Below are 26,961 nucleotides of genomic sequence, written 5' to 3' on the forward strand. Positions count from 1 at the left end.
TCAAAATTTTGCTTTATTTTTCGTGCATAAAACAATGTGTTTGAGAACAAGAAGACAGCAGTGTAAAATATCAGAAACCTGCTTTAGGCGGAAATATGTAGATATGTACATGTATAGGTTTACAATGCTACTGGTACCCTGCGGCTGTAACAGACAACTGACAGGTAATTCCATGTAACTTGTCGCCCAGGATGGGTCTTGGATAACTCGTTTCAGTGTGGAGGCAGGAAATGACGTCAGAAGAAAGGCTCTGTCATCTGTGTAGGTATGAATTTCAACTCTTTCACGGTATTTTCACTGATGAACATTGAATATTGATTTGCTCAGCGGCGAGTCTTTGGAACAGAGCACACACTGTTAGGAAACATGGACTTTTCTGAGACAAAAACCAATTCAACATATTCCAGAAACCCCAATGCTGTCTAACCAAGAGTCAATGCTGTCTGCCCAATATTATATGCAGTCTATCCAATGTTCAATGTAGTCTAACCAATGTTCAATGTAGTCTAACCAATGTTCAAAGAGGATCCCAGATCTCCATATTCAATCTTTTTTGAAATTTGTTGCACAGTTGAAATGGCTTGAAGGCATCAGGGTTATATTTGGTCTGGGTGTGAATCAATAACTGTATCTGGAACAACTTGTGGATCACGTTTTCGACTTTGGTGAGAAAAAACTTGATATGTTCTTCATGCCTGTTTTATCTACACTTAGGAGTTTCTTCTGTCCAGCTGTCATGCTGCCATTCTGCAAAACAACAAACAAGGCCATCATGAACATTAAAAGGTTATTACAGGGAGAGGAAACTCGCTACTTTTGTCAGTAGAGTACAATTTACTCACTAGCTCAAAAATAGCTTCCTAGTCTTGTCAGCAGAGTATTCCTCACCAGCTCAATACATTTGTCAGCAAAATACACTTCACTGGCTCAAAAACAGCTTGCTACTTTTGTCAGTAGAATACACCTCACTAGCTCAAAAAACACCTTGCTACTTTTGTCAGTAGAATATCCCTCACTAGCTCAAAAAACCTTGCTACTTTTATCATTAAAATATACCTCACTGGCTCAAAAACAGCTTGCTACCTTTATCAGTAAACTATACCTCATTAGCTCAAAAACAGCTTGCTACTTTTATCAGCAGAATATAGCTCTCTTGCTCAAAAAACAGATTGCTCCTCTGGTCAACAGAATACACCTAACTAGCTCAAAAACAGCTTGCTACTTTTATCAGTAAAATATACCTCAATGGCTCAAAAACAGCTTGCTACTTTTATCAGTAGAATATAGCTCTCTGGCTCAAAAACAGCTTGCTCCTCTGTTCAACAGAATACACCTAACTAGCTCAAAAACAGCTTGCCACTTTGTTCTTACTGCCAATTGAACACTGAGGTTATGAGTTCAAATCCAGCCCGTGTTACTGTGGCTGAGACACAGAGTGAGAAATCTGTCACATAATTCCACCAATAGCTAAATGCCTGTGAGCAAGACCCACATCTTATGTGTCTTGTAATAAATCTATTAAATACAATAGTTTGGCCTTCTTGGCTACAGTGTTGGTGGAATTTGATTGGCTACAGATTCCTTCCTTCTACCAGATGTGGAGAAAGCAATCAGCTAATCAAGTTTTCATACATGCCACCACTTCATGGTACTGAATGTGTATATAATGTGTGAATAAATATTCATTTACTAGTATTTGAGGGTCTGGCTGCTAATGTAACCTTCTGACATGCACCTACAGGGGTCTATTAATAGAACCTTCTGACATACACCTTCAGGGGTCTGGCTGCTAATGTAACCTTCTGACATACACCTACACGGGTCCGGCTGCTAATGTGACCTTCTCTCATACACCTACGCGGGTCCGGCTGCTAATGTAAACTTCTGACATACACCTACAGGGGTCTGCTACAGTAACTTTCTGACATACACCTACAGGGATCTGTTAATGTAACCTTCTGACATGGACCTACAGGGGTCTGGCTGCTAATGTAACCTTCTGACATACACCTTCAGGGGTCTGCTACTATAACCTTCTGACATACACCTACAGGATTCTGCTAATTCAACCTTCTGACATACACCCACAGGGGTCTGCTACTATAACCTTCTGACATACACCTACAGGGGTCTGCTAATTTAACCTTCTGACATGCCCCTACAGGGATCTGCTACTATAACCTTCTGACATACACCTACAGGGGTCTGCTAATGTAACTTTCTCACAGACACCTACATCATACATGTACAAGGAAAATATCCAGACATTCCAAACAGTGGGAGGCTAGGATAAAAAAAAAAAAAGAAACATCTCACATCCTCTTGAAAAATCCCACTAAATTTCTCTTACATTCTGTGCATAATGGCATATTATTAGATACTCTATTTACACTGAAGTCCTCACATAAGCTACAAGTACAGCCAAACCATTCATTTAATGGAGCTTTGTATTCTCTAGCTGCGTTCACAGCCTTCACTTCTGGGGGTAAATCGTTCTAGATCTTTGCACCTTGTTAGCTAAGAAGAGTTATGCCCGTATGCTCTCGTTCTGTGTCAGGGTAACCTAACAATATGGTTATCCCAGAGGTTGTAGTGTGTCTCCTTTATCTAAAGCATGTCAGGGGGGTAATCAGGGTGTATATTCTTAACAAGCGTAAACACCTCTAAAGCAATACACCTTGCTCAATACCCCTTGCTCTATACAGCTTGATAGTTATGGTTCCTGGCTTAGAAAGTGCTATGCCATAATTCATAATCTGAGAAAACAAAGGCGATTGCTCTTTGATTGAGTTTTTCAAGTTAGTCACAACAGCCTTCAGAGAAGAACGTCCAAATAGATGTATAGTAGCTAAAATTTGACAAGAGGAAACATCTGTAAATAAAGCAGCTTGACCTTGTCATTGTGTTCTACTCTTTATGTTCAGAACAAAATCTTGCCAGTTCTTGATTCCAAACAGGATACCTTGAAATTTACTGGGATTGGCACACAAACAATTATCTTCAAACCAACGAATGGCGATCACAGCTTTATCTCTAAGAGATTTAATAATCATGTCAGCTGATTTGGCATTAGCACTTATTGTGTTGTCATCAGCATAATTATAAAAACTGCAGCCAATGATGTTAAGTCATTCATAAAAATATTAAAGAATATTGAGCCTTGCGGAACTCATAGCATAGTGCCAGTGGTTCTAAATATCACATATCTTTACTCTTTGTTTCCTTTTTCTCAGGTAGTTACTTAGTAATTTACAGAAGCTGACAGAAAGACAATATGTACTACATATACGTATACGTACTACAAAAAGCCTTTGACAAGTCAATAAGTACAGCACCGCCCACATCACCATTGTTCAGAGCATGCTTCCAGTCTTCAACACAGCGAATTAACATTGTGTAACAACTACAGCCAGTACAATAGGCCGACAGGAAGTCAGAAAAGATACACGTAAAATTGCCCTCAAGTTGTTCCGCAAGACATTTCTCCAAAAACCTTTGATACAGAGGCAAGAACGCTTATTGGTTCACAATTTAATTTGTTTGTTTTTGCATTTCTTGTTGTGTACAGGCGTGACATTCGCTGCCTTTAATTCAAATAAATCTTACCTTCTGCATCTTGTTATCTAGCTTTTTCTGACCTTTGCTGTAATCTTCTGTCGGATTTAAGTCTGCAGGCTCAAGTTTTACTTTCTAGAAGAGGAAATCAGAAGGAAACATAGAATCCACAGGATGTGATTTCACGGTACAACTTTCTGATTCGCACAAACACAATAATGGTAAGTCACTTAAGTCTGGTATGAAAGAACTAACCTTCAGAAGCTCACACAGGCTGTAAAATGGTACTTTTGATGCCAACATTTAAATATGTCTTTAAATCAAATCAATCCAACTCTTAAGTGAATCTATAAGGTGGATAAATCCATTTAGAGTCAAGCAACATTTGGCACATGAAAAATGGTGAAGATTAGGTGAAATACACTCTATATGAATACTTATGGCTTAACAACACAGCAGGAAACTTTTAGCCATATCGTGATGACAAATTTATATGTTGACTGGAACCGAAATTTTCAGTTTGTTTATGAAGTAAAAACGTTGAGTAGGGTGCTGTCCACGCTATTGTCAAATAACTGTTTCTTTTTTTCTTCTTCCTTTATTCACAATATGTTACCTAGGTGATAGTGGTTAGGTTTATTTGTGTGTGTGTGTTTGTGAGTTGGTGGGTGAGGAAGGGGGGGGGGTGGAAATCTGAGGGAAAACCCTACCACCTTATCCGTCACTGTACCTAACAAATCCCACGGGGTGGAGATCTGAGGAGAACCCTTCCACCTTATCAGTCACTGTACCTGACAAATCCCCCGGGGTGGAGATCTGAGGGGAACCCTCCCACCTTATCAGTCACTGTACCAGACAAATCCCCCGGGGTGGAGATCTGAGGGGAACCCTCCCACCTTATCAGTCACTGTACCTGACAAATCCCCCGGGGATGGAGGGCTGAGCCAGGAGACTAGGCATGGATGTTAACACATGAACTCTTTGATCATAAGCTTGGTCAGCACTACCAGAACCAAGGACAGGCCATATCCAGTTTTCTCATTCCACTTTGAGTGATGTGATTGAAGTCAAGAAAAAAAAACATCAGGTTTTTGTTTGGTGTGTTGAAGATACCATACACAATTACAAAATGCCATTAATGGATACTCTATTGCTAAAAATCAGTATGACAACAACTACAACGCACAACACTGAGGTTGTAAATCCTCTCTGAATGGGTCTTTCTACATCACAAACATTAAAACATAATTAATGTTTATGAAAACAACTTTTGGAACTATGGGTTGGGTATCGGCCCCGATTCTGTGTCCATATTGACATGGAATTGATGTGAATAACGAAACAAAAAACTGGAATTCTGCAAATTCGTGGAGAAATCACATGCCTGCATTTTGTCATTCATTGCTAACTGGGCTGAAGGGAGATGAATCCTGATACGGACCCAAAATACATCCTCTGCTTCTGTCATGCCAATTCAAATTATCGTGTCACAGGCAAAACGAGTATGTTTACAGTGTTAGAGGAGGGTATAAAAAATAAAACTGAAAAATCTCCTCGTTTAACTCATGAAAAACATAGAGATAAGAAAAATTAAAAACTGGACTTTGACTTTTTTTTGTTGGATATTTTCTGGTTGGTTCATCCATAAAACACGACCTGTTAAAGAGGTGTCAGCTCACCTTGCTTGGAGGTTCCTCAACTGGGCTTGGGTCTGGTTTAACAGGTATGCTGAAACAATACAGAGAAAGATTAGGAATGCGCTAATATGGAAGTAATGCAGTGGCCAGAAATTATGGACCATGCGTAGTAATTACAAAACCTTCAAAACTTACCTCCTGGACTTGTTCGTTGCCATTTTGGATGGAGTTAATACTGATGTGAAATTGGGTTCAATGATTTATTAAGTAAGAACAGTAGCTAAAATCCACAACCTCACTGAAGCCAGAACAGTAGCTAAAATCCACAACCTCACTGAAGTCAGAAAAGTAGCTAAAATCCACAACCTCACTGAAGTCAGAACAGTAGCTAAAATCCACAACCTCACTGAAGTCAGAACAGCAGCTAAAAGCCACAACCTCACTGAAGTCAGAACAGCAGCTAAAAGCCACAACCTCACTGAAGTCAGATCTAGTAGCTAAAATCCACAACCTCACTGAAGTCAGATCTAGCAGCTAAAATCCACAACCTCACTGAAGTCAGAACAGTAGCTAAAATCCACAACCTCACTGAAGTCAGATCTAGTAGCTAAAATCCACAACCTCACTGAAGTCAGATCTAGTAGCTAAAATCCACAACCTCAAGAAAGTCACATCTAGTAGCCAAAAGCCACAACCTCACTGAAGTCAGAACAGTAGCTAAAATCCACAACCTCACTGAAGTCAGATCTAGTAGCTAAAATCCACAACCTCACTGAAGTCAGATCTAGTAGCTAAAATCCACAAAGTCACTGAAGTCAGATCTAGTAGCTAAAATCCACAACCTCAATGAAGCCAGATCTAGCAGCTAAAATCCACAACCTCACTGAAGTCAGATCTAGTAGCTAAAAGCCACAACCTCAAGGAAGTCAGATCTAGTGGCTAAAATCCACAACCTCAATGAAGTCAGATCTAGTAGCTAAAATCCACAACCTCATTGAAGTCAGATCTAGTAGCTAAAATCCACAACCTCAATGAAGTCAGGACAGTAGCAAAAATTCACAACCTCACTGAAGTCAGAGCAGTAGCTTAAATCCACAACCTCACTGAAGTCAGAGCAGTAGCTTAAATCCACAACCTCACTGAAGTCAGAGCAGTAGCTAAAATCCACAACCTCACTGAAGTCAGATCTAGTAGCTAAAATCCACAACATCAATGAAGCCAGATCTAGCAGCTAAAATCCTCAACCTCAATGAAGTCAGATCTAGTAGCTAAAAGCCACAACCTCACTGAAGTCAGATCAGTAGATGAAATCCACAACCTCACTGAAGTCAGAACAGTAGCTAAAATCCACAACCTCATTGAAGTTAGATCTAGTAGCTAAAAGCCACAACCTCAAGGAAGTCAGATCTAGTAGCTAAAATCCACAACCTCACTGAAGTCAGATCTAGTAGCTAAAAGCCACAATCTCAAGGAAGTCAGATCTAGTAGCTAAAATCCACAACCTCAATGAAGTCAGAACTAGTAGCTAAAATCCACAACCTCATTGAAGTCAGATCTAGTAGCTAAAATCCACAACCTCAATGAAGTTAGGACAGTAGCAAAAATCCACAACCTCACTGAAGTCAGAGCAGTAGCTTAAATCCACAACCTCAATGAAGTCAGATCTGGTAGCTAAAATCCACAACCCCAGTGAAGTCAGATCTAGTAGCTAAAATCCACAAAGTCACTGAAGTCAGATCTAGTAGCTAAAATCCACAACCTCAAGGAAGTCAGATCTAGTAGCTAAAAGCCACAACCTCACTGAAGTCAGATCCAGTAGCTGCTCCTATACTGACTTGTAGCTCACTAGATCTGAAGTAGCCCTATACTCATCCTGTCCAGTGATCTTCCGATCCAAGTCTTGGTTCCCAATTTTGGAATATGAAGTCAGACATTAACCTCATTTGACTTTAACATGCATCTGTGTTTTAAAACAATGATTTTTACTGGTACTAAGATTTGACCTCTCCTTACAAAGTGTTCAATGCTTCCGAAAATGACAAAGTTTCGCATGTGAGTTACTGTTGTTTACTTTCGCACGATCTGAGTTTGCGGCATGAAGACAGAAAAGAGTGACTAGCCTCCGGTCTGTTTCATTACCCTGCATGGCACTTAACAGCTCTGTAAGCTAATCCTCACCACATAGGGTCAAGTCACTGACAGCGAGGTGTGTAGGTCTCCTGACTAGAAGGCCTACATGTACATCTCTAAATATACCCATGAATGAAGTGGAAGAAAGTATCAAGACAGGCAATGTCTATTACAAACCTTAAAATTCTAAACACTATCTGAAAGCATGACCATGCCAAACGAGGAATGTACATGCTTAATTTACACTGCAGACGAATTGATTTTTGGGGTTAGGCCTACGTGAAAGTCACCTCACACAGTTATCTGGTGAACGGTTGTCTGCTGAGAGGTCTCATTATGCAACGAATATGTGTACAAATGTATTTTAGCTAAAGAGTAATTTTACAGAGAAATATCTGTCATCAGCTTGTCATGTCCACGTAATTCCAATTTAGTATGTCAGTCTACATGCAAATTTTGTTTTATTACAGTCGGAACTGTCGTCCTATTGCAAAAAGAGTTCCTTTTCCTGTGTTTTTATATCTGGAACCTCCATTAAACACAGAAAACATACTCCATGCATGGTTTCTGAAAACTACCACTATTTACTTTTAGCCCTTTTCAGTAGTACTGCATGTGAGTTCAGCACAATGGGAGACAGGATTTGTTTGAGTCAACACAACAGGAGTTCGCACAACACCGTCACTGAATTTTCTAAAAGTTTATGATTTCCTGTATACACTTTTGCTTACATGTGATTTACGAGTTGCCAGTGACAGATAAGATAATTGTTTTGCATTTCGTCAGCAAAAATCATGTGATCGATGGGTAGACACGTGGAGTCCTGCGATTGTCAGTGGCTTGTATCTACATGTAGATAAACAAATCTGTATGACTAAAATTTCTTCTGAGGGGACTTGATTATATATTAAGTAAATTAAGTATTCACGTTTACGAAATATGAATGGGTGGAAGTTGACAGTCTTTCAAATCACACGCCAGAATGAACAAGAAATGTTTGGCTGTAGCGGTGCAAACACACATGTGTAGGTGTCGCTTTGATCGCACTTTGACATCTTCACCTTGTCTGAAGTATGCGAGTACGGATGCACAGTGTGCTAAATTCTGTTACAGCTTTGTATAAGAAGAGCCCTGCAGTTTAAAAATGGATATTTGACATGACACTCCACATTGGTGGAGGTGCTGGTCAGTCACGTTTAAACTCCACAAAGTTTTCTATCAAATTTCCAGTTTATCACAAGATAACAATAATGAATCAATCAACCTGTTGTGAAGTGCATGTACTAAAATTACTATGGTTAAAACTGAGGAAGACATGAACTGTTGGTGGCAGGAGCATAGACTAACTGCTCAGTGAAGCGTGAACTGTTGGTGGCAGGAGCATAGACTAACTACTTAGTGAAACGTGAACTGTTGGTGGCAGGAGCATAGACTAACTGCTGAGTGAAGCATTAACTGTTGGTGGCAGGAGCATAGGCTAACTGCTCAGTGAAGCGTGAACTGTTGGTGGCACGAGCATAGACTAACTGCTCAGTGAAGCGTGAACTGTTGGTGGCAGGAGCATAGACTGCTCAGTGAAGCATGAACTGCTGGTGGCAGGGGCATAGACTAACTGTTCAGTGAAGAATAAACTGCTGGTGGCAGGAGCATAGACTGCTCAGTGAAGCATGAACTGTTGGTGGCAGGAGCATAGACTAACTGTTCAGTGAAGCATAAACTGCTGGTGGCAGGGGCATAGACTAACTGTTCAGTGAAGCATAACCTGCTGGTGGCAGGGGCATAGACTAACTGTTCGGTGAAGCATAAACTGCTGGTGGCAGGGGCATAGACTAACTGTTCAGTGAAGCATGAACTGTTGGTGGCAGGGGCATAGACTAACTGCTCAGTGAAGCATGGACTTATTTATCACCTTCTCCAAGTGTCAGTATAATCTCCTGGCCACCTGTGATGTTCTCCCATGGCGCCGAGTCAGTTAGAACCACAATCAACGCAATGAATAATGGGCACACTTTCCGAGTCTAAGGGCGAAACATTAGGTCATTTACCATAAGTGTCCAACAAGGCAGTACCAAAATCCCTTATTTTGCGCTGTTGGGGTATGACTTGGGATTGAACCTTGGATCTACTGCTCCGAAGACTGACTCTCTATCCACTACACTACCACAGCCTGTAAAAAGATAGCAACTACTTACTCCAGGTAATCAACCAACAAAGAGCTCAGCTCCAAAGGGAGGTAATCGGATACAAGTCCACATGCATACCGTCTGTAGTCATCTACAAAGGAAAGTTGACTGCAGATTTAATATTCCATTTGTAGATGTACATACAATATGAACCTAACACGGCAGATGATAAACGCAACATCACATCAACATGCTAATATATCACATACTTACAACATCAAATTAATTGAAGTAAAATATCCCGAAAATTTTCTTCTCACCTTACTTTTGGCTGGTTATTGAAAACCCCTTCATGCATGTAACGTGTCAGGATATTAGAATATGACTCCTACACAAGCCTGACATACACGAATTCCTAAGACACAATGCATATCATTATTATTCCATCACGCTATAGAAGCCAAACCGATATATGCTGAACTGGCCTAATCAGATTTATCTGTGTCACAAGCACTGGCAGCCATATTGGAGTATGTTGTACAACTAGATATCATCTTGTCCAGAAACACTGATCAGAATCGGCTGTATCGGCCGAAAATATTAAATTCTAGAAAAGACGTAGAAAGTATGTTAAATATGAAGTGTGTCACAAGCTCTATTCCGTATTTTGCTAATACAGGTTACTTCTCTTTTCAAAGAAATGCCTCCCTTGACGGTATGTATCTGTCCTTTATTTCAGTGTTACAGCATATGGGACAATGGACAATATTTCTGTTTACTCTGTCAGTTTCACAATGCCCAGAATTAAACTTCAATGATTCTAAAGAAGTTAACCTTACAAGGAATTTTACAAGATTAGTTACAGTTAATCAATGCGGTTGTTTAAATTCCATCACATTAGCACTTCCAAATGTTAACAGCAGTGGATAGTCAAGCCCATGCCTAAATTCAAGGGGGATAATCCTTGAAAAGGGAACTAATCTATGTATTATGAACATAAGTAAGATCTCACCTTCCGTCACCGATTGCTCCTTCAAACTACGGACATAGGTTGCTGACTGACCCACACTCCCAATAAGAACATTTCTCTGCTGTAATCTGTCTACGACTTTTTCTACCTGATCATAAAAAATGTGACAATACACTATGTTAAGGTGTAGGCAATGATTACAAAACACTGAAAAAAAAAAAACTGCTATGAACTGCAGCTTGTCTCTGATATGAACTGCAGCTTGTCTCTGATATGAACTGCAGCTTGTCTCTGATATGAACTGTAGCTTGTCTGATATGAACTGCAGCTTGTCTCTGATATGAACTGCAGTTTGTCTCTGATATGAACTGCAGCTTGTCTCTGATATGAACTGCAGCTTGCTCTGATATGAACTGTTGCTTGTCTCTCATGCGAACTTTTGCTTGTCTCTCGTGAACTTTTGCTTGTCATTATATGAACTGTTGCTTGTCATTATATGAACTGCAGCTTGTCTCTGATATGAGCTGCAGCTTGTCTCTGATATGAACTGCAGCTTGTCTCTGATATGAACTGTAGCTTGTCTCTGATATGAACTGCAGCTTGTTTCTGATATGAACTGTAGCTTGTCTCTGATATGAACTGGAGCTTGTCTCTGATATGAACTGTTGCTTGTCTTTGAGATGAACTGCAGCTTGTCTCTGATATGACCTGCAGCTTGTCTTTGAGATGAACTGCAGCTTGCTCTGATATGAACTGTTGCTTGTCTCTCATGTGAACTTTTGCTTGTCTCTCATGTGAACTTTTGCTTGTCTCTCGTGAACTTTTGCTTGTCTCTGATATGAACTGTTGCTTGTCTCTGATATGAACTGTTGCTTGTCTCCGATATGAACTTTTGCTAGTCTCTCATGTGAACTTTTGCTTGTCTCCGATATGAACTGTTGCTTGTCATTATATGAACTGTTGCTCGTCTCTGATATGAACTGTTGCTTGTCTCTGATATGAACTGTTGCCAGTCTCTGATATGAACTGCAGCTTGTGTCTGATATGAACTGTTGCTTGTCTCTGATATGAACTGCAGCTTGTGTCTGATATGAACTGTTGCTTGTCATTATATGAACTGTTACTCATCTCTGATATGAACTGCAGCTTGTCTCTGATATGAACTGTTGCTTGTCATTATATGAACTGTTGCTTGTCACTGATGTGAACTGCAGCTTGTCTCTGAAATGAACTGCAGCTTGTCTCTGATATGAACTTGTAATGGGCACATTGTTCAGGATGTCACTTACCTTCAACTTTAACCATGAAAGAGTCTTTTCCTTATTGTATCGGAACACTTTCAGATCATCATCTCCTATAAAAAATACTGGATGTTCTTTCATTGAAACCTAAACAATGTGAGTGTTAAATATATATCAACAGTACACCAGAGACTGAACCATCGACAAAGAAACTGGACAAAGAAACCACATACGCAATTTCAATACTGTATATGGGAACATCCAATTTATTTGAAGAACCTTGAGGAATCTACAGCACCTGATCAAGTACCTAACAGATTCCCTGACTTAAAGCCACAGCAACAGTGAGCAACAACATTACATCTGTAATACAAATGAGGCAGTGAAAAGTATTCTGTTCCATTGGGGTATCTGATTCATTACGTCGTATCAACCAGGCATAGAAATTATTCTGTTCTATAGGGGTGTCTGATGTGTTATATGTCATATCAACCAGGCATGGAAATTATTCTGTTCTATAGGGTGTCTGATCTGTTTTATGTCATATCAACCAGGCATGGAAATTATTCTGTTCTATAGGGTGTCTGATCTGTTTTATGTCATATCAACCAGGCATGGAAATTATTCTGTTCTATAGGGTGTCTGATCTGTTTTATGTCATATCACCCAGGCATGGAAATTATTCTGTTCTATAGGGTGTCTGATCTGTTTTATGTCATATCAACCAGGCATGGAAATTATTCTGTTCTATAGGGTGTCTGATGTGTTATATGTCATATCAACCAGGCATGGAAATTATTCTGTTCTATAGGGTGTCTGATCTGTTTTATGTCATATCAACCAGGCATGGAAATTATTCTGTTCTATAGGGGTGTCTGATGTGTTATATGTCATATCAACCAGGCATGGAAATTATTCTGTTCTATAGGGTGTCTGATCTGTTTTATGTCATATCAACCAGGCATGGAAATTATTCTGTTCTATAGGGTGTCTTATCTGTTTTATGTCATATCAACCAGGCATGGAAATTATTCTGTTCTATAGGGTGTCTGATCTGTTTTATGTCATATCAACCAGGCATGGAAATTATTCTGTTCTATAGGGGTGTCTGATCTGTTTTATGCCATATCCACCAGACAGTGAAAATTATTCTGTTCCACAGAGGAATTTGATTGCTTATGTCATATCAACCAGACAATAAATTTATTCTGTTCTAGAGGTATTTGATTTATTATATGTAATATCAACCAGGGAGGGAAATTATTCTGTTCTATAGGGGTGTCTGATGTGTTATATGTCAAATCAACCAGACAATGAAATTATTCTGTTCTATATAGGTACTTGATTCGTTGTATGTAATATCAACCAGACACTGAACATTATTCTGTTTTTTACCTGTGTTTAACTGTCTATTATACAAGCACTCAGTTCTCACGTTTAACCTCACCTTTAATGTCTGCCACATTTGAGAGTTCACTGAGTCCAGAACAACTGAGAAGTCTGCGGCACTCTGAGAAGTTCTCATCCACCACTATCTGATCTAAAGTCATATACTTTCCAGACTGCAAAAATTAAGAAGCCAAATCTTTTCACCAATGTAAGACTTCTTTAATGGGAAGTGTCTTTGACAAAAGATGACAGAATGTCTAATGTACATTGTATGTCTAAAATTACAGATCTTTTATGAGCACTTTTCTGTTCAGGATATAATTACAAATCTCAATCTTCAAAGTTAATGAAGCAAACCTGAAAAGAAAAAAAAAAGGAAAAAGACAAAAAAGAGAAGGGCCAGATATTTTATTTATTTATTTGATTGGTGTTTTACGCCGTACTCAAGAACATTTCACTTATACGATGGTGGCTAGCATTATGGTGGGAGGAAACTGAGCAGAGCCCAGGGGAAACCCATGACCATCCGCTGGTTGCTGGCTGACCATCCCACATATGGCCGGAGAGGAAGAGAAGGGTCAAATAATAAAACCAGAGTATATAACACACAGGCATATGAACCAGCAGTTGAAATCAGAAACACCAACAAAAAAATGGGTGACCTTATATCAGGTGGGCATAAAAAAATGGGCCGTACTTAAACACTCAATACCTCCGAAACCCTCATACGTCAGCTTCTAAAAATTTACACACTTAAAAGCCATTATGCCCTAAGTATACAGACCAAGTTTCGATATCATCCTTTAAAAATTCTGTTCATCGGACCAAAATCAAAAAAAAAAGAGTCAAAAATGCATGTTCTGTACATTTCAAAATGATGTTCTACCTTGTTTTACTTGAAAAGGTGATCAATTGGTCCTCCATATTCTCTGTTGACTGCACACAAACGTTTCTTCCATAAACTGACTGAGTCCCGAATTTCCTTAAGAGTAATTTTTTCCCAGGAGTCCATGATGCGTGCCACACAGGTGCAGTGTGCACTCTACTCATGACACCTGATGCAATGTGGGTTGCGTTTTTGAGGCTATGTTTTCATTTTAACCCTGTGTACAGACTACTCAAGCTATGACCTTGAAAATTGGTCAGTATATTAACAAAATCATGCCTTTGGATGTCTAAATTTTGAAAATGAAAGGATAATGGAGCAATGCAGCATCAAAGTACGGCCCATTTTTTTTATGCCCACCTGATATATACATGTATGTAATACAGTAGTTCACCCAAAATTCAGTCCATGAAAACACACTTTCAGGGGCACAATAAGGCCTTCAAACGATACCTTTGATGCTACCACTTACACTTTACAGGTAAGTTTTTCTGTAAAGACAAGTATGGTGTTGTTTTTTATTATAGCACAGTCGTTGCACTGGCTATGGCTTTTATTTATTTTATTTATTTGGCTGGTGTTATACACCGTATTCAAAAATGTTTCACTTATACGATGGCGACCAGCATTATGGTGGAAGGAAACCAGGCACAGCCTGGGAGAAACCCACGACCATTCGCAGGTTGCTGACAGACCTTCCCATGTAGAAGATTGATGAATCATTCAGAATCAAGCAAAATGCGTGGCCTGAAATGTTTTAGGTGCAGAATGGAGTTTGTGGTAACATCAGCCAAAACTGTTTTGAATCCAAATAATCATGAGTATGAATTTGTTCAGTGCGATGAAGGCAGCTGGACTTAAGGGCCAGTACATTCCGCAAAGAACTCGGTTTTTCAGTTCAATAAATAAAGGTTGAGGTGGGTAAATATCAGAAATTGAGGAAAATACACCTCAATGTTAAACTTAATTCAGGTAAGTATGTATGTGAACCGAATAATTCAGGCAAGTATGTATGTATGTATGTGTGTTATCTCACCTGAGCAGAAGCAATCAAGTACGGTAAGACCAGGTAAACAGGATCGGCAGGTGTCACCAGTAATATACTACCATCTGAAGCATACATGTACAATGTTACAGCAAACAGGGCTCCTCATAAAGGGAGGTCATCCCACATACGTGTCAGGGAGGGCTAAGTTCTCCACACGCCAACAACCACTGATGCACTTCATGAAAAGCTGACACAGGGAGGTACAGTACAGCCCCGCCAAAAGGGCATGCTGTCTTACCTAACGTTTATCGGGGCTTCAGAAGTCCACAACTGTCATAGCCCCAGGTTTCCTATAGTTGCAGCAGTACCTCCATAGCAGGTGCAAAATTTACAAACTGCCAAGGGTGCAGATTTGTTATGAGAAACTGTGACACTGTAGATTTTAGAATTTCAGACAGGCCTCAGTCTACGACTGCCATCTGGATGCCAACCTGTCTTTACAGTGCTCTTCAAGTAACAGGATTTGTCCTCTATGTCAACTGTCAGATCGAAAGGAAGAGCTATGTCTGCTCACCTGGATAGCATGGTCGTCAGAAAAACGAAAATAAAGCATTTATAAACAGATGTAAAATTCCAACACCAATGTCATTTAGGTTCGTTTACATCTGGAATCTAGTGTATGATGTAAAATACTAAGCACATGATGATCAGTGAAATGCATCACTGCCGTTTTGCATAGCTGAAACCGAACAAATGTTGGACTTCATTCTATTTTTAGTTTACCTGCTTGAACTGTATCATCTATCAACCAAGATCTGTACTTCTCTGTGAATTTGTTCACTTCATACACACTTGAGTCTCCATGGGTGAACAAAAACAATGCTCCTTGCTCTAAAAACAAAACAAAAAAAAAAATTAGAACTGGTAGCAGGGCTACCAAACAGTTCTCCTGTGTGACACACATGAATACAAAACTTCAGCTCAGTGCATAATTTTTGTGTTATTTGCAATGACAGAAAAAACTATATAATGAGAGGTATGTGCTTTCTTCCAGAAAGTGCTACATTGCTCAGAGGCAGCTTTTTGCTGCTTATAGGCAACCTAGACATTATCGTAGTTTCACTTTCAGAAGATCCATGAACCTTCATACCACCCCCAAAGCATATAAATGGACTCTTCCCACTCACCAGTTTTAGGATGTTTTAATCTGACAAACACTGGACTGTTTTCATTGTTTGGATCACAATCAAGGGCTGTGTCTGAAACAAGGGACATCTTTCCATTTCATATGTACACAATCAACGTATTCATCTTAAGACAATGATTCTTTATATTTCCCTGAAAAAAAAGTTGTATTTGTTTATTTATATGTATGTATGCTTGGGTTTTACTTAACAATTTTTCAGTCATACGAGGATTCATTAGGTGCCTGTGTATATATGTCGTGTGTCAGTCAAACGTGGATTCATTAGGTGCCTGTGTATATATGTTGTGTGTCAATTATACAAGGATTCATTAGGTGCCTGTGTATATATGTCGTGTGTCAGTCATACGAGGATTCATTAGGTGCCTGTGTATATATGTCGTGTGTCAGTCAAACGAGGATTCATTAGGTTCCTGTGGATATATGTCGTGTGTCAGTCATACGAGGATTCATTAGGTGCCTGTGTATATATGTCATGTGTCAGTCATACAAGGATTCATTAGGTGCCTGTGGATATATGTCGTGTGTCAGTCATACGAGGATTCATTAGGTGCCTGTGTATATATGTCGTGTGTCAGTCATACGAGGATTCATAAGGTGCCTGTGTATATATGTCGTGTGTCAGTCAAACGGGGATTCATTAGGTGCCTGTGGATATATGTCGTGTGTCAGTCAAACGAGGATTCATTAGGTGCCTGTGGATATATGTCGTGTGTCAGTCAAACGAGGATTCATTAGGTGCCTGTGTATATATGTCGTGTCAGTCATACGAGGATTCATTAGGTGCCTGTGTATATATGTCAGTCATACGAGGATTCATTAGGTACGTGTGTCCTGGTGGCAGGGTCAATGTAAAGTGCTGCCACCACTGAAGTATCATGCCAAAGATATAACACTCAACCCGGGCACAATGGACCAACCAGTCCTGTTTGATCACACTGCTGTAACCTCTCAGTGCTGAGCGCTAAAGCAATCAAGACAGCAGCAATGTACCATTTTTAAAGTCTCTGGTATGACCCGACTCGGGTTTGATTCCAGGATCTCCCACCTTTGAGCCGGAGGCTCTAACAAATGGCAGCCGAAGTGGTCTGTTCATTTATATGTCACTCATTTATATGTTACTCATTTATATATATGCTACCCATTTACATGTATGCTACTCATTTATATTTATATGTTTGTTACTCATTTATATGTATGCTACTCATTATATGCATTTATATGTTACTCATTTATATGTACGCTACTCATTTATATGTTACTCATTTATATGTATGCTACTCATAGATATGTTACTCATTTATATGTACGCTACTCATTTATATGTATGTTACTCATTTATATGTATGTTACTCATTTTATGTATGTTACTCATTTATTTGACTGGTGTTCAATGGTGTGCCCAAAAGTTTTTCTCATATTTGACAGTGGTCTGGTTTAGGATGGAACAAACCTGGGTGCCCAGGAGCCATTGTCCTTTGCTAGGAACCTGACAACCCTCATGACTGAAACTCAAAGCCACAAATGAAACAGCTACAGCTACCTTCAGACACATGACCTCTTGTCACAGGCCTGATAGCCATGGTTAGCCATTTTACTTGTTAAGGCCACATCAATTTTAATTGTTGTTCTTTCGACAGAATTAATTGTTTTCAGGAGGGAACAAAAATAAAAGTTCAATAAAAAATCAACCAATTGGTGTAAAAATGTAAAGTCTTAGCAATTTTTCCTCTTGAAGATGTACTTACATGTTCAAAAGGCCTTGAAATTGAGAATAATCGTGAAAACTTCAAGACCGTACAAATTAAAAAAAAGTTCATTTACTTTAAATAAAGTTTTATTTTGGTTCCAATGTTAGATTTTTTAGTGTTTTCTCACCCATATAGCACAAAATAAAATTGGTGTCGCTGACCAGAACTCACCGTCAGTGGCCACCAGCCACTGACTCTGCTCATCTTTACAGTGAGCACTGCTCACCAGAACTCACCATCAGTGACCATCACCCACTGACTGCTCATTTTCACAGTGACTAGTGATCACCAGAACTCACCATCAGTGGCCACCATCCACTGACTTCTCATTTTTACACTGACCACTGCTCACCAGAACACACCATCAGAGGCCACCACCCACTGACTCGGCACATCTTTACAGTGACCAATGCTCAGCAGAACTCACCATCAGTGGCCATCGTCCACTGACTGCTCATTTTCACAGTGACCACTGATCACCAGAACTCACCATCAGTGACCATCATCCACTGACTGCTCATTTTCACAGTGACCACTGATCACCAGAACTCACCATCAGAGGCCACCACCCACTGACTCTGCACATCTTTTCAGTGACCACTGCTCAGCAGAACTCACCATCAGTGGCCACCAGCCACTGACTCTGCACATCTTTACAGTGACCAATGCTCAGCAGAACTCACCATCAGTGACCATCACCCACTGACTGCTCATTTTTACAGTGACCACTGATCACCAGAACTCACCATCAGTGGCCACCATCCACTGACTTCTCATTTTTACACTGACCACTGCTCACCAGAACTCACCATCAGTGGCCACCATCCACTGACTGCTCATTTTACAGAGACCACTGCTCACCCGAACTCACCATCAGTGGCCACCACCCACAGACTCTGCACATCTTTACAGTGATCACTGCTCAGCAGAACTCACCATCAGTGGCCACCACCCACTGACTGCTCATTTTACAGAGACCACTGCTCACCAGAACTCACCATCAGTGACCATCAACCACTGACTCTGCACATCTTTACAGTGACCACTGCTCACCAGAACTCACCATCAGTGACCATCAACCACTGACTGCACATCTTTACAGTGACCACTGTTCACCAGAACTCACCATCAGTGACCATCAACCACTGACTCTGCACATCTTTACAATGACCACTGATCACCAGAGCTCACCATCAGTGACCATCACCCAGATTCTGCTCATCTTTACAGTTTCCAATGCTCACAAGAACTTACCATCAGTGACCATCACCCATCGACTGCTCCTCTTGGCAGTGACCACTCCTCAGCAGTACTCACCATCAGTGACCATCACCCACTGACTCTGTTCATCTTTACAGTGACCGCTGCTCGCTGGCACCTTCTTATCAACATCAGCCTCCTCTGGCTCTGTCTTCACAGAGTTTCGGGATCTTCTTGGGGGCATAATTACAGGCAATCTAAATGCAAATTACAGGCAATCTAAATGCAAATTACAGGCAATCTGAATACAAAGTACAGGCAATCTGAATACAAAGTACAGATACTTCAATTACAATAATGTTCAGTGAAATTAAAGAAGTGCAGCAATATTTAACAGTAAGCTTCGCTACTACCATTCGGTACAATTGTAAACCTTTGTCCAGATTTCAGGTTTTTTTATGTCGCTCAATGTTAAAAATGCTGAAATCAGCCGAAGGACCCACATAGAAGCACAACTTCCAGGAGCTTAGAGCGAATCAGCCACTACCAATCTAGGTTTTGAGAATCACTAACTTTAGAGTCAACTGGCAGCTACATGTCAGCGATATGTCAACTATCTAGACCCTTCAGCTAACAGCCATTATCAGCCGTTCAAATTTTCTCGCTGTGTAACAATCAACTTAAATGAACTGAAAGCAAAAGACGAATTGGCATTGAGCTATACAGCTAGTGGCAATTTCTACATGCACGTTTTTGCTTACAATCCACAAACAGCATGGAGATGCTGTGGATAAAGCTTGGCTTGTTAATCCTAGGCCTATGTTAAGGATTGGGATTGCCTGTTACTCAAAGGCTATAAAGTTTTATTTAAACTGTAAGACTTGCAGACTGTTGATCCACATTCCCCGGTCAGTGATTAAGGGGCATTTTGAATTGCATCGCTACTCTATTCATTTCTTGAATCGTTTCATTTCTTAACACTCTTTAATGACAAATAAACTTGCTGCTTTCAAACTCTGTTTTTGTTTTAAACCTTAATTGTTTATACATACATCTCTGTTTTATCTGTTCTATTTATTCTCCAATCTTTAACATCTTATTTAAGATAAGATATTATGGTGAGCAAATATGGGGTTGGTATGTCCCTCCCTGTATACAATATAAATTTGTCCTGACCACGCAAGCTTGGCGGGAAAATAAATTTCACAACATTGATTGGAACAAAGATGGTTTTATTGAATATATCGAGTTTGACCATAAGCGCAACACCTGCACGCTCAACTTAAGTTCATTAATTAGACAGGTGTCACCCTTTATTACGAAATACACGCAATAATTTCTAACATGGGTCCCCAACCAGACAGTGGTAGAATCGTCAACTTACCACACATCCATGAAATGAATCCAAACCCTTAATTTCGGACAATAAAAGTTTCTGATTTAAAAAACTGGAAAACCTGAATTAAAAAACACAATTGTAATCATGATGTCTTTTCAAGAAATTGATCAACAAATATAAAAAATGCATTTGTCATGAAAATTACCAGTGATTTAAATCCAATTGCTTGAATTAAATCTTTGAATTACGCGAATCATCCACTTTCCGAACGACAGGCTAAGTGCTAATCTTACACCACATCCATTTGGAAACATGGCTGCGCCCATGGCGACTGCGAACCAACCAAAAATTCGAACGAAAGGAACCAAAAAGAAACCATCTTACAAGAATGTCCTCGTAGATCCATTCAAAGTGTCGTGGTAAATGGCTAAAATGTTGGAACTTGATGTTTAGAAAAAAAATTTTGGTGGTATTCAAATTTACGTGGCGATAATTGGCACCTGTCTGACTCTGTGATTTCAATAAGTGATTTCATGAAACTCCTAATAATTGTCTTTTTTTTTTTTTCACTCTAACCGTGGTAATGGCTCAGATGTTCCTTGTGGATTCCAGATTGTTGAGTGAAAAATCATGTCTTCCACCACGTGACCAGAACAGTGCATTAACATTTTGCAACTCGAGATAAAGTTTAGTTGCTGAGCAGGCTAGCTCTCATTGGAGGATGTATGCTCAGAAAATTGTAATGCCCGTGTTTATCATTCTGAAGTGATGTCATAGCTGCTATGAACCAATCATTAGCACACTCTTTAGTTACGTACTTTAGAGAATTGAAGGTGAAAACAAACCGAATTTAACCTAGAAGAGATAGGCCTTGGATAAGATTTTAGCATGAACAATGAAAAATGTAGCTTTTTGGTAATAATTTTTTCTTGGAAGAGTAATCATAATGTGCCTAACATTGAAAGATGATAGTTTCATTGTCCTGTAGTTCTTTAAACTTTAGAAATCGGCAAAAATCAGCATTTCGCCCATTTTGATAGCTCCATGTTATTTATCACCTCCTTGCCTTGGGAGGAACCCAGATGTTGGAAGCTATGAATAGCAATATATATTCCTAAATGTGTCTGACACATTTGCAGCTGTTTTACACCGTAACTCTCACAACTGTGTCCCTTGAAATGAAAGTTGCCCCACTTTGCAACTAAATAAATTTTTAGCTGAGATTAAAATTTATGTCAGGAGGATCATTTTCAGATACCAATTGATGTCTGATTCTTTCTTACTCACCGTCTGAATGAAACAGGACAAACAGGACACCTGTATGTAGATACCAAGTCCCTCATTTACTGCTGAGTAATGGTGTCCCAAGATTAAATCAGGTAGTGTACATAGCATCACACATGGAATGAGTGGAAACTGATGTTTTGGAAGATCAAAGATGGTGAAGTCTGTATCATAGTGAACATCAGGTTGATGGTGAACACATGGTCCTAAAATTAACACCTTTAAGCGAAGTTAACAGGTACCAGTTTTGTTTTTTTTTGTGTTTTTTTGTAGGCCAGTTATAGAAGCAGAGGTTGAGTCGGATATCTTAGACAAGATGAAAAGGTAAAGTATTACTGTAAGAACTTTTGGTTACACGTAAGATTGTATGTACCTCGTGCTAGTTCTGTCCAACTCTTTTCCCTGACACATGTCTGATATACTTGGGCATGGTGTCATGGTGCTCTTTTCCCTCACATATGCCTGATATACTGGGAGCATCTTGTCGTGGTGGTCTTTTCCCTGACACATGTCTGATATACTTGGGCATGGTGTCATGGTGCTCTTTTCCCTCACATATGCCTGATATACTGGGAGCATCATGTCGTGATGGTCTTTTCCCTGACACATGCCTGATATACTGTGTTGTCATGATACGGTGAGGTGTCTGTGGGACTGTGTTCCAGTGAGGCAGCACTATTAGAGATGTGAGCAGAAAAAAGATGCAAAAAGGGATTAAAACCACGCCACTAATTGAACAGAAACCCTTTTTACTGCCTTATTTTGACTGAAAACTATGAAACCAAAGCTGCTGCCCGGAAAGCTCCTGGATGAAAATCAGCCACAAAATAATGTAATGACTTTGCAGCTTGTTTTTATTGTCTCCAAGTATCTGGCTATGTAGCCAAACCGTGGTTATTTTCTGACTGTTTTGAATGCAGCACCATATGTCTGCAGCTCTTGCTAAATGTAACTCAGGTATTGGTGTTATTTAGGTTTGTAAGATGTGTGTGTATGTGTTATGGTTTCCTACACTGAACGGTTTTCTTACACATAGGTAAATTTGTGGTTTCCTCCCAGCACTGGGTGTTTTTTTTTCCCCCAGGCACTGTACAGTTCCCTCAATGCACTTTGTGCATGCCATTTAAATAAATAAGTGACTAATTAAACAGTTTGGTTTGTGTAGATTTGGCGTAACTGTATACACTTTCCTGACCAACTTCTCCTAAATTCTGTTGTCTGCAGCACCTTTTCAGCATGTAACTTAGGGAGACAGCCTAATGTTAAGGTTCATATTGCAAGTTTAAACAAGAAAGATAGGGGGAAAGGAAAGCAAGAGAGAAAAGAAGAACTGAAGAGGAAGAGAGAAGAAAGACGCAAGACTGAAAGTGATCAAGGAAGGTAATGTGGATGTCAGACTATGTTGACATGGTTGAAAAATTGTATGAAAACAAAACCAGTGGTGCAGATTTTAATACCAGTCGGATGCTAATAATATGAACCCGAGACTAGAAGTTTGGCGAATTCTCAGCACCCAGTTTTGTTTAAAAGTGTACTAAACAGTAACAACCTTGTACATTTACATAAGAAATAAAAAGTAATAAAATAAAAAAATTAATTTTGAGTTCTGATTAAATGTCAAATAATTCTTAAATATCAGTTCCCTTTTTGTCCTAGGACAATATTTTCAAAATATTCAGTCAGTCAAAAATTTGGAAGTGTTTTTATAGTGTGTGGAACAAATTCTCTACACAGGTCTAAGCCACTGATCCTAGGCATCAATAATGTTATGCGCTGTTTGGAGAAAGATCAACTACGATTGGTTGCCGTGTGTCGTAACGTCCACCATAGCCTCTTGGCAATGACGAATCACCTGATCCCATTGTGTGCTAGTCGTGGCTGTCCATCCGTCTGTCTGCCCAACCTTCAGACTCAGCTGACATCTGTGTTGTCAGTCTCCTCATTGCTGGCCTTAGGAATCAAGGTGGGTTTAAAAACAATAGTGTTTCGCTTGGAGCTAAAATGTGCTGGTTACATCCTTTTAAAAGTTTTTTAAAACTAAAAAAAAAGTTAAACTAAATAAAAAATAAAAACTTTAAAAAAAGTTTTTTAAAAGAATTTAAAAGTTTGCCTGTCTTCACTGTGCCCTTGTCTCCACTGTTGCCCCGTCTCCACTGTTCCCCCGTCTCCACTGTTCCCTCATCTCCACTGTTCCCCCATCTCCACTGTTCCCCCATCTCCACTGTTCCCCCGTCTCCACTGTTCCCCTGTCTCCACATTTTTTCAGGGAGTGCATAGAGGATATTGGAGAGTGAAGGTTGAATAACAAAAATATTGCTCAACAGGACTTGAAATCTTTCTTTCTAACAAGGAGGGAATGATCTGTTTGATACCCGGGTTTACTTGTTAAGATGTGGAATTAATAAAGTGCGATCATGTTTCTAGGAGTTCTATGAGTTACAGGTGGAAATGATAACCTGTGACTTGCGAAGCATTGAGTGGTCTAACATCTCCACCTTGAGTGGTCTAACATCTCCACCTTGAGTGGTCTAACATCTCCACCTTGAGTGGTCTAACATCTCCACCTTGAGTGGTCTAACATCTCCACCTTGAGTGGTCTAACATCTCCACCTTTCACAAGAGTAATGTTTATGATTTCAACCTTCAGTTTGCAGAATTTTATTTATTGTTTATATTTGGACAATATCTTGCTTTTGTGCATTTGAACATTTTTATGCTGAATGTTTTTAGCTGTAAGCCTTCACACACTTTTACCTGTCTTTTACCCTGTTTACTCCTTGCATAATGCTGGCTGCCGTTACAGAAGTGAAATATTCTTGAGTGCGTCATAAAACACCGATTAGATAAATGAATAAATATATGGTTGTTCAGATGGACTTGCATAAAGCTTCGCAGAAATAACTTCCCTCCCTCGCTGCAAGTGAGCTCCCAGGTGAAGATCTGCATGTCACGTGTGGGAAAGTTTCACCGCCACTTATGACCTTGGTGAACTCCCTGTTGGTTATTGGTTAACTCCCTATTGGTTATTGGTTAACTCCTTGGTTATTGGTTAACTCCCTGTTGGTTATTGGTTAACTCCCTGTTGGTTATTGGTTAACTCCTTGTTGGTTATTGGTTAACTCCCTGTTAGTTATTGATTAACTCCCTGTTGGTTATTGGTTAACTCCTTGGTTATTGGTTAACTCCCAGTTGGTTATTGGTTAACTCCTTGGTTATTGGTTAACTCCTAGTTGGTTATTGGTTAACTCCTTGTTGGTCATTGGTTAACTCCTTCATTATTGGTTTACTCCCTGTTGGTTATTGGTTAACTCCTTGGTTATAGGTTAACTCCCTGTTTGTTCTTGATTAAATCCCTGTTAGTTATTGGTTAATTCCCTGTTGGTTATTGGTTAACTCCTTGGTTATTGGTTAACTCCCTGTTGGTTATTGGTTAACTCCCTGTTGGTTATTGGTAAATACCTGTTGGTTATTGGTTAACTCCCTGTTGGTTATTGGTTAACTCCCTGATGGTTATTGGTAAATGCCTGTTCGTTATTGGTTAACTCCCTGTTGGTTATTGGTTAACTCCCTGATGGTTATTGGTAAATGCCTGTTCGTTATTGGTTAACTCCCTATTGGTTATTGGTTAACTCCTTGGTTAACTCCCTGTTGGTTATTGGTTAACTCCCTCAACGCTTTCATTTCCTCTACCTATTACACATACTGATGTCCTATAAAGCTAAGTGGAGCAAAAGGCAGTGGTTTACTTTGGTTTCCTCTTCCCATAAAAGTGACTGAACTGACTTAAAAAGAAAAAACTTAAAAGAGGTTTAAGCGACAAATAAATTCCCTTGAGATAATTGTAGCAGTTGTGACATTTCAGGTTCAGTGGTTTGTAGTTCACATCTCATTTGAACCAGTTCACGTCTTCATTTGAACCATTTCCACGTCATTTGAACCAATTCACATTTCATTTGAACCAGTATGCTCAACTATCTCATTTTTCACTTATGAAAAAACTTATGAAATATTCCTCGATGATGATCACAAGAGGGATGTTTCTCAGACTTGCCGAGCAGTGTTGCATACTGTGAAGTCGTGAAGGAATGGGATTTTATATTAAAGGAAGCTATATTTTAATACAACATGAAATTTGTTGTATTCTTATATTTGCATGTTTGGTGAAATTTCTTTGTGAAATTTTGTACAACTTGTCGAACACAGTTTATCATTTTGTGCATTCAGAAACCGACTAAGGAGGACAGCAATTCAGCTGCTATGGACGAACTGGTCAGTTATATTTCAGAAAGATGCAGACCTTTAGAAATATCCTGGCTGGAGAGGGACACAGCCATTGGCAGTAACACCCTGAGTGATGCTGAATGTGAAGCAGTGGCTGAAATGTCAGCAGAAACTTTGTCTCTTTCAAAGTCTGGCATAAATTATGGGATGGAAACCAAGAACATCAGCTGTAAGCCAGATTTCTCTGATTTGTACATCAAAAAGAGAGTCTCAAAAGATGGTGGATTGGAAAAGAGAGGTTCTGGTTTTGGTGACCTGGATTTTATTCAGTTTGGGAATCCTTCAGTAGAATCTAGTGATGAGGATGGAGAAGTTGTGTCGTATACATTACTGGCGAGTTCCAAAACAAAGGAGGTCAATCCCAATCGGTGTGATGTGTGCGTCGGTGCCAGAGGAGATGGTAGTGAAGTTCGTTCTGAGAAAGCATCGAGTATTGGCAAGCGAAAATTAAGCCACAATGATGTAGAGGTTGCCATCCCGTCAAAGTTTAGGAAAGCAAGAATCAGGCAGAAAGTGCCAAATCCTAACAAGAAGAAGAAGAGGCGAAAATCCAACTCTTGAAAGATTTTGGCTTTGTAACCTCGAAAAACTGAGGCGTAAATAAGTATTGATAACTATCAGCATCCATTGAGTGAATTCCTCATCAACCATGAATCAAAATAAATAAAATATTTATAAAGCAGGACTGCTTGCTGTGATTACACTCTGTTTTCATTAATCATGTTTTGTAAAATATTGTTTCTCAAAGGGGAATTATCTGAAAAATGGTAAGGTAGACGTGACATGCATGTATATATGCCTGGGTTTATATGTCGTACTTAACACTTTACATTCATATGACAAGGAGTCACTGTACGTGTACATATACTGTGTCTTCATTTGACAGTGGAGTCACTGTACGTGTACATATACTGTGTCTTCATTTGACAGCGGAGTCACTGTACGTGTACATATACGATGTCTTCATGTGACAGACAACACAA

The 26,961-nt window shown here is 39.6% G+C and overlaps 2 protein-coding genes across 4 annotated transcripts; one reads left to right on the forward strand and one right to left on the reverse strand.

Annotated features, from left to right (window-relative positions):
* On the reverse strand, positions 1-21,988 carry LOC135479451 (ribonuclease H2 subunit B-like). 3 transcript variants are annotated; one of them, XM_064759279.1, is made up of 12 exons: positions 20,990-21,988; positions 19,192-19,331; positions 16,107-16,178; positions 15,703-15,810; positions 14,968-15,041; positions 13,104-13,218; positions 11,705-11,769; positions 10,458-10,563; positions 9,515-9,596; positions 5,235-5,283; positions 3,607-3,690; positions 1-747 (listed from the first exon to the last, which is right to left on the reverse strand). In XM_064759279.1, exons 1-12 carry the CDS (start codon positions 21,079-21,081, stop codon positions 649-651), a joined length of 1,086 nt encoding a protein of 361 aa, XP_064615349.1. In that variant the 5' UTR covers positions 21,082-21,988; the 3' UTR covers positions 1-648. The 3 variants fall into 3 exon arrangements, with proteins under 3 accessions (XP_064615349.1, XP_064615350.1, XP_064615351.1); XM_064759280.1 differs by lacking the exon at positions 20,990-21,988 and adding an exon at positions 20,459-20,478; XM_064759281.1 differs by lacking the exons at positions 19,192-19,331; positions 20,990-21,988 and adding an exon at positions 18,111-18,128.
* LOC135479450 (ribonuclease P protein subunit p38-like) lies at positions 20,722-26,657 on the forward strand. Its single transcript, XM_064759278.1, has 5 exons — positions 20,722-20,832; positions 21,971-22,021; positions 22,922-23,077; positions 23,432-23,660; positions 25,922-26,657. Exons 1-5 carry the CDS (start codon positions 20,726-20,728, stop codon positions 26,537-26,539), a joined length of 1,161 nt encoding a protein of 386 aa, XP_064615348.1. The 5' UTR covers positions 20,722-20,725; the 3' UTR covers positions 26,540-26,657.
* Positions 26,658-26,961: the final 304 nt, after the last annotated feature.

Source organism: Liolophura sinensis, chromosome 12 (assembly GCF_032854445.1).
Source record: "Liolophura sinensis isolate JHLJ2023 chromosome 12, CUHK_Ljap_v2, whole genome shotgun sequence".
NCBI lineage: Eukaryota > Metazoa > Mollusca > Polyplacophora > Chitonida > Chitonidae > Liolophura > Liolophura sinensis.

What these genes read in the sequence shown, in the direction of transcription:
- LOC135479450 (XM_064759278.1), top strand. Translation starts at nt 20,726, where the DNA reads ATGGCTGCGCCCATGGCGACTGCGAACCAACCAAAAATTCGAACGAAA. An exon ending in ATCTTAGACAAGATGAAAAG is followed by an intron (nt 22,022 to 22,921) that starts GTAAAGTATTAC and finishes TGTTGTCTGCAG; the next exon opens with CACCTTTTCAGCATGTAACT. An exon ending in TGCTGGCCTTAGGAATCAAG is followed by an intron (nt 23,661 to 25,921) that starts GTGGGTTTAAAA and finishes TTGTGCATTCAG; the next exon opens with AAACCGACTAAGGAGGACAG.
- LOC135479451 (XM_064759279.1), bottom strand. Translation starts at nt 21,081, where the DNA reads ATGTTAATGCACTGTTCTGGTCACGTGGTGGAAGACATGATTTTTCAC. An exon ending in ACTTGATTGCTTCTGCTCAG is followed by an intron (nt 13,219 to 14,967) that starts GTGAGATAACAC and finishes TAATTTTTGCAG; the next exon opens with TCTGGAAAGTATATGACTTT. An exon ending in TAGATAACAAGATGCAGAAG is followed by an intron (nt 748 to 3,606) that starts GTAAGATTTATT and finishes GTTGTTTTGCAG; the next exon opens with AATGGCAGCATGACAGCTGG.